Raw genomic sequence first — 8,099 nt, forward strand, 5'->3', positions numbered from 1 at the left:
ATTTCCATTGTGTATGTCTCTTCATTGGCTGGGGCAGGTCCGTACCTTCTACAGAGGCCAGAGTAACAGAGGCACCGAGTGTACACAATACACACTGTATAAACCAAACAGGATGTCAAAGAGCATCTGTTCCCAAAGAGCCGAATTCTGAACATCTTTAAAGGATGACATAATAAGACTGTCGGTCTCTCAGAGTTCAGTTCCTGTTTACCAGCCGATCAAAATGGTACAGTATGAACTCAATGGTTGCCATTGAGAGAACCAAACACATGCTACATAAATCAAAGACACAAAAGTTTATCCTTTGGCTTTTTTGTTTGTTTGTCACAGAGAGTTAGGCTGCCAGAGGAAAGTAAAGAAAGTCAGAGAGTAAGAGCAATCTAAAGGTGTTACCAAATCAGTAAACAAGAATGAAAAACATCGCAACTGTGTGTGTGCGTGCATACATGTAAGACATGGGTGACTGGAAGTTATGTAATGGGTTTAAAATCTTCTTCAGAAATGTGCAGTTATTTCCACTCTGCTTTCCAAAGTGGCTGTGGTCCAGCCCACTTCACACACAAACAACATGGATGCACACAAAGACGCAAAACTGAGTTGAAAGCCAGCACTAATGATCATAAAAACAGACCAAACCCAGGCTTTCTGGACCCTCAACCTATCTGTAAAAACTTTGTGTGATCATGGGAATTAATGGTTCTTAAACAAGACCACAGAGATGGAGTAGAGACAGTCAGACACTGAAGGGTACGCAAGGGGGACACAACAGCGGTGCTATGAAGACATCTTTGCGTCTTCACAATGGCCTGGTTTCGATTTGCAGTTTTTCTCTTTTCCTCTCCTCCACTCAAGACATGCACTGCGCCAGCAGGGCTGCAAATAAACCAGCACTCATCAGCATGTCCCATTAAAGAGGACACATGAGGGGCAGCAGAAGGCTCAGGTAGCTGGTGCTCTCTCCATGATGGCCTGCCACCCACAGCCATAAGTGCCAAACAAACTGACTCCAAACTGACCCACAGTAACAAGGACAAGCCAGGCCCCAGCAGCACGAGTGTGATTGCTTGCACACCCTTCCGCTGCTCCCCACAGCTGCACCGTCAGCGAAGATGGAGGACTGAGTGGAAATCCCTTTCTCCAACCGCTTGTGGGGGAGTGGTAGGAGCGGCTATCTGGGTGTGAGATGTAGGATGCAAGACAAGAGCGTCGACCCTCTCACTGTGACTTACCACACGGAGCTGTGGTGACCCTGAGCAAATCGTGACAAGGGCCAGAATACGCACTGTCACAAAGCAGCAGGCAGGACACTTAGTTTATGAGGGATATGAGGAAAAATGAGAAAAGAAAAGAAATATGGGTAAAGAAAGCACAATCCTACATCTCAATCTGTCACGAACACACAAATTCATGCACTTGTGCATGTGCGCACACGTGCGCACACACACACACACCAGTCAATATGCCCACTTTAGTAGTGCCCTGGAGCAGCATGTCTCTCCGAGTGAGTCTCAATGTGTGCAGTTTGGACTACAGGTTTGAGATTGATCCCAGTCAGGCTGGCAGAGTTGCCCTGAACGCACATCATGTGGAAAACATGAACTTCTTTAATGAACTTAGCACTTCCATAAATAATGTATGCAGTGCTGAAGTCTGCTAGAAAGTAACATAAAACAGTGCTGCTAAAACTTCAAATGATAGCATTTAAACACACCGTCTGCCTGCTTATGGAAAACAATAGACTCGTATAAAATTTGGATGATAGAAACAGTACGGAACCTTAACTAGACTGAGGTATTAATTACATTAACATAACTATAACCAAGTCTAACAGATCTTTTAATTTCTGTAATATCTCAAATTGATTAGTCTATTATATCGCTGTGCTTCTGTGCCAATGTTCACAAATAGTAGGCTCCAATCCTACTTTACTGGTGACTAAAGAAGAAGAACTTTGAATTTGAATGATGGTGAGAACAGTTTCCTGTATGTGAGAGAAGGATAGAGAAAGATGCAGGAAGAGACTAGAGAGAGAAATCAGACCACAGCGAGTGAAAAAAAGAGAGTGTGTGTGTGTCTGTGCACGCGCAGGAGGGAGCAAGAGAGAGACACACACACACACACACACACACACACACACACACACACACACACACACACACACACACACACACACACACACACAGAGAGAGAAAAACAAAGACATACCGAGATACGGTATGCAGGAGGTCATGCTCTGGCTGCTGATGTAGTCTCTCAGTCTCTTGTAGTTATCCTCCTTAGACATCAGATACTCCAGCCTCTCAAACGTAGCCTTGTCCTTACGACTCAGCAGCTGGATGAGAGATTGACAGGTTGATGGTTAGGGTTTACACAACACCCACCTAAAGCAACACAGCTGCACAGTGCCTACAGTGCTCTGCAAAGGCAGCAACATCCATGACAGCTGCTCTTATGAACCTTCTTGGAAAAGTTACACACACACACACACAAATTATAACGCAAGCATACTTCAAAAACGCACGCCCAACATTCATCAAATGTCTGTAGGTTTTTTATTTTTTTGCTTTAACTGGGCTGCATTTGATGGCGAGTGCAACGTATAAAAGAGGGCTGCCTACAGTCCATCTGTTTCTCTGACAGCTAATTTGTACAAAGGAGCTGAAACTATGACCAACATTTAACAAAACTAGTGTGAAGACGACAGACAAACCAGAACTACATCTGACAAAACCAAGATGGGTCCTTCATGCAATCATGCATGCATGCACGCACAGCCAACAGCAGGCTGTGCACACACAGCTAACAGCATGTTGTCAGCCTCTTAACATAAATTAGCACAGTGGCATTCCGTAGGATACCAAATTAAGCAGAATCTGTCAAATTCTTCAGGCAACCTCTACAGAACTGTCCTCATCTAAAATACGCGATTATACAAGTGTTGACAGTAGCTAAGCCAACTGTCTACACTGGTTAAATCAATAAGAGCAGATATTGGGCAACCAGTGACATAACATAATATACAATCATATGAACACTTACTTAAAATTATTTAAAAAGCATGATCAAAGCATGATCAAAAGCGAAAAGCTCAAAGTAAACCTGTGACTCATCCATAGTCCTTTTGGTTAGAGATGTTAAATGATGCACAACAGCCCCTGTTGTTAGGAGTGGGAAATTGTGGCTCACTGTGTACAAAGCAAAGCCAGGGGCCTGCAGGCTAAGGAAAAGCACTGCTTATTTCTGGATTCTTCTTCCTTTTTGCTGTTTGGAATCTATGCCACATTGGCTGATGGCTCCTGAGAGCTTCTAGCAGAAAGATGTTTTTCAGCTACATCATGTGCTGGAATGGGCTAAAGCATATGGTTATGGGGCCACGAGAAACACAGGACTTGGGTTTAACTTTATTTCACTCCTCACTGTGTGACTGAATTATACAGTGGTCCTCTGGGATGGACTCTTATCAGCTTGGTGAAAACAGGACCTGATGCATCTCTAGTGGTGACCCCCTTACTGTGAGTGGTAGAGCACGAGAGTGGAGAAAACCCAAGCGCTGAAATCCTTGAGAAAGTCAAAAACCACAATGAGATGAAGCTGAAGGAATGTTGCTTTGGGCCTTCTGGGGAGGGATGGGTCTCCAAGACCTCAGAAGGAGAGGATTAAAGAGTGAATATGATGAGCAGATGTCTGAATGGATAGCAGACCTGCCTAAGACAGAGACTCTGTGTGTGTGTGTGTGTGTGTGTGTGTGTGTGTGTGTGTGTGTGTGTGTGTGTGTGTGTGCACACGCACGAGTAGGGAGGGGGGACAGGTATAAGCACAGAGAAGGAGCAGGTGTCCACTCTCCAGCAGACATTTTCATTGGAGCCAGAACATTCTGGAAGCCCCGAGCAACACCAGTGACTCAGGATCTTTAGAAAACTGGGTCATTCCACTGCCGCAAAAGAGCATGCTTTCTTGTGTTCACTCCTCCTCAATCAGCAGTACACATGGACTGCTCCGGTTGAAGGTGGTCAACTGTTCACATCCTTCAAAATCTAAGTTTGCCGAAATCTTTCCTGACATCGGTCCTACCTGTAGAAGGCTCCTGCAGCACCACAGGTCTGTTCATGCCCTTCTACACCCGCTGGACATTTTAAAGCTTTTTTCTGATTTTAATAACATGCACATAGAACCTACTCCAATAACTGGTTTATTTTGGGTCACCATAGAATAACTGCCCTTGTCCAGAAGCTACTGAGTATCTATCTACTGACTATTTTAATATATTCATTTTCTATTTATTATAGGAGAAAGGAAACAAAATATACCTTGTACAAAAAAGATCCCCCCAGTTCCAGCATTAGTTACCTTTTGAGCACCATTCCAATGCAGTAAATGTCAACTCAGATGAAGCTTGAAATGTCTTAAGTGCAAAAGTGGAGGGGTGACAAAAAGTACTAACCTACAGCGCTTACATGGTTTGTGTGTGCGTGTGCGCGCGTCTGAATCTGAAATGCATTGTTCCACTCTTCATCTCTACTTCCCTGGGTACCGTGGAAACCAAGGGCAGCCTGATTTAAAGATGCCAGAACTTCACCAGCAAAGCCCTAGCCTGCACTTAGACATGACCATAATGAGCAGCTGGAAATAAAACACCAGCGCCCATACTGATGTTTCACAGATTTTATTCTGTCCTGTCTCCAAGCTGCCACTCATTTCACTAGTGCTAGAGAAGTATTGGACTGCAGATTAACAACATAAAATAATGAATGCAGAACCCTACTGAAACAGCATAGTGCATGGTAAAATATTTATAGCAACCAGTATCCACAGCATATACTTTAGATGATAAATGATTAATCTGATTCAATTTAAATGTGCCACATCTAGTGCAGACACAAAATCTAGTCAAAGTAAAGTACAGGCCCTCATAATTCTGTTTCCCTTTCTTCACTTGCCTATTGACTATCTAAAAACCCAAACAGAAACCCAAACCCCACACCTACCACGTGTTGCAGAGCAAGAGTGGAGGAGGATACTCACAGCCCACGTCTTGTTGAGTCTGAAGATGGGAGCGCTCTGTAGAGCTGACACCACTGCCATCACTGCATGAAGGTTATTCATATCACAAAGTTTCTGTGCAGCCAAACACAGACAAACACACGTGCATGCACACAGACACAGAAGAAACAAACAAGTAAGCAAACCAGTCAGAAAAAGAGCATGTAATCTACCGTCATAAATCTAAAAGTGAACATGAAGTGATGAAGGATGTTAAGAACCTCCCCAAATCTGCAGATTTTGAGATAAACCTGAGGTGAAGTGCATGTTACCTTGGCTGTTCTGATGTAGAGACTTAAAACCTCAGCTCTGATCTTCAGAGTTTGGGCATGAAGAATCTCCCGCACCACCCAGAAACTCACCTACACACACACACACACACACACACACACACACACACACACACACACACACACACACACACAAATTATATGAGACATCAACGACTCCTACAATCCTAGTGCCAAAAGCAGAGTCAGGTGAAAGCAATCTCTCAGAATAATCCCTTTAGCTGCACTGAACTGTAAGCAAAGAAGAGAATTACTTTCTTTAATAGTATTTCATTGCTGTTGCCAGGTGGAAATAAAAGAACCCCCAGGCAGAAATCCAGTTCAAGGGGCTAACTAATCATGCAGTGCCTGCAGAACACAGGGGAAGCCATGCCACGTGAGGGAAAGACCTTCAGCCAAAAGAGGGACCACTGCCACTGTGCAAGAGTGGATGTCTCCACCTCTCTACAGTTTCAGTTTTGAACTTTCTAGTGCCTCCTCCAAAACTCTTCTGTAGAGTTCAGCTACATCTCACTTCAATATATCAGTCACCTCTTTCACTGGGCCATGCATGAGACCTACATCCATGCACGCATACTGTTAGGTCTTCCTCTTACCCTGTCTCTTTTCGAAGATCCCTTTACTACACAAGATCCCTTTACTACAAGTGTCCCGACATAAATCAATCATTTATCTGTAAAGGATTTATATATTCATCATGTGCAGAAAGGTTATTTATAGTGGCTTCAGTGTGGGAAGACACACACACACACAGAGAGAGAGAGAGAGAGAGAGAGAGCCCAATCCCAGAAAGGAGCGCCACACCTAATCTATTACTGAATATGGCAAATGCAGTGACTCCACAGACACACACATACAAACACACAGGTACACGCGTGCATGCACACACACCTCCCTTTTCATGGAAGTCAAGAAAAAAAACACAGAGGGGGGAAAAAACAAGGTGGGTGGGGGGCATCCGATTAAAGAATGTCTCAGAATTCAGCCAAAACATATGCCAATATTCCTGGGAAAAAGATAACCAGATGTGCTTAATTTACAACATGTGTCATTTTTAAATCCAAAGGGTGTGTGTGTGTGAGTGAGTGAGTGAGTGAGTGAGTATCTGCCTGCTTCATAAGTTGTTGAAGAAGTGGTGTGTGTGAGTGTGAGTGAGTGAGAGAGAGAGAGTTCATTTCACACACGACCACTCCCTTCTACAGTGAGTATACACTTGGTGCTCGTAGGACAGCTTTACTCAGCATCTCAAAGCTGAACAGAGAGGATTAACAGAGAGTTACTACACACGTTGCCTCAGAATGTACCCAACTACAGCAGTATTTCAGCAGCACATCACATGCATGTAACACACATACACCACAGAACACACAAATAAAAAACACTTGTGATGACATGCACATAAACACAAACACAAACACACACACACACACACACACAGGTAACAAGTGGTGTAATTAAGGCTGGAATCCTCATTGGCTGGGCTGGACCCCTTGTTTTTGTTTTCCTCATTAATTTGGTGTACAAAATATGTGTGTGTGTGTGTGTGTGTGTGTGTGTGTGTGTGTGTGTGTGTGTGTGAGAGAGAGAGAGAGCCCTCGAATAATTGTTTGGCCAGAGCTGAAGTGGTCCTAGAAAGAATCTTTCCACAAGATGCTTGACAAAAATTCCACACCAGTATTGTCATTTATTACAGAGGGTCATGCTGGTCATTAGGAATATGTGTGCCCTGTGTGAGTACACTCAGAAATAGAGCAATAAACAGCTACTTTATATTACTTTATATATGTGCATGTGTCACACACAGCACATCTTCAGGACATGGGGTTAATATACTCACTATATGTATATTATACACATGGGTTTGAGCATAACCCAGAACCTCAGTTACCGAAAAGTAATATTTTTCAGTTACAGTTGTAAAAAAAAAAAAAAAAAAAAGCACTTTAATTCAAGACTATTTTGCTGGTGCTGACAAGATATGGTGCATGTCTTTTTTCCTACACAGTCAGTACCTTTTTGTCCTAAAATCAACACACCCCAACACATCCACACAGCCAAACAGACATACAGGGATGCTGGATAACACAGGCTTCAGTAAGAGATGGATGTGATTTGCTTATATAAGTCAATGTGTTGGCTAGAGCAGCTCCAACGAGCTCTACGCTCATCATTTGCCCAGTGACGAGGCCTTAAAGTGGGTCCCATTACATGCCTTGAGGAGAGCCAAGGTCAGTCATGGCTGCAGACATAGCCCAGCTTCCATACAGGCCCTGTTCCGTCCCTTCCACCCTAAACGACTATGACATGAAAATCGGTGTTTGATCACACCAGTATAAGTGTTAGCGCAGAGATAAGGGGCCTACATAACACAATGAAATGTCTGGAATAAAAAAAATAAAAATAAATAAAAAGCTGATGACAGTTTTCCAACTGCACCCGGGCCAAGCAGATAAAACTTGGGCAGTAGCCCTGCATTAGACCAAAACTCCCTGCCTCTGTGTGTGTGTGTGTGTGTGTGTGTGTGTGTGTGTGCGCGCGCGCGCATGTTTCCGTGAGTGTCGTTTTACCTGGTTGAATCGGCGTGTGAAGGCCACAGCATTGGGTGCTGAGCTGTGCTTCTCTTTCTTGTTCCAGCCACAACTTGCAAGCTCCTGGGAAAAAAGGAGAATCAGACTCCTCAGAGGAAGGGTCATAACAGCAGGGAGCACACTCCACAAGACAATTGAGAGAACAACACCGCCCTTCAAATGGAGCCACACTAAGAGTGGG

At 43.8% G+C, this 8,099-nt stretch overlaps 1 protein-coding gene across 1 annotated transcript in view; it reads right to left on the reverse strand.

Moving 5' to 3' along the window:
* The window catches only part of ralgps2 (Ral GEF with PH domain and SH3 binding motif 2), a 70,008-nt gene that overhangs the window by 27,176 nt on the left and 34,733 nt on the right, over window positions 1-8,099 (reverse strand). Inside the window, 4 exon segments of the mRNA XM_035524549.1 lie at window positions 2,206-2,332; window positions 5,023-5,115; window positions 5,313-5,402; window positions 7,898-7,981. Coding sequence (XP_035380442.1) covers window positions 2,206-2,332; window positions 5,023-5,115; window positions 5,313-5,402; window positions 7,898-7,981 — 394 coding nt within the window.

The sequence above is a fragment of the Electrophorus electricus genome, chromosome 3 (genome assembly GCF_013358815.1).
Source record: "Electrophorus electricus isolate fEleEle1 chromosome 3, fEleEle1.pri, whole genome shotgun sequence".
In the NCBI taxonomy this organism is placed as follows: Eukaryota; Metazoa; Chordata; class Actinopteri; order Gymnotiformes; family Gymnotidae; genus Electrophorus; species Electrophorus electricus.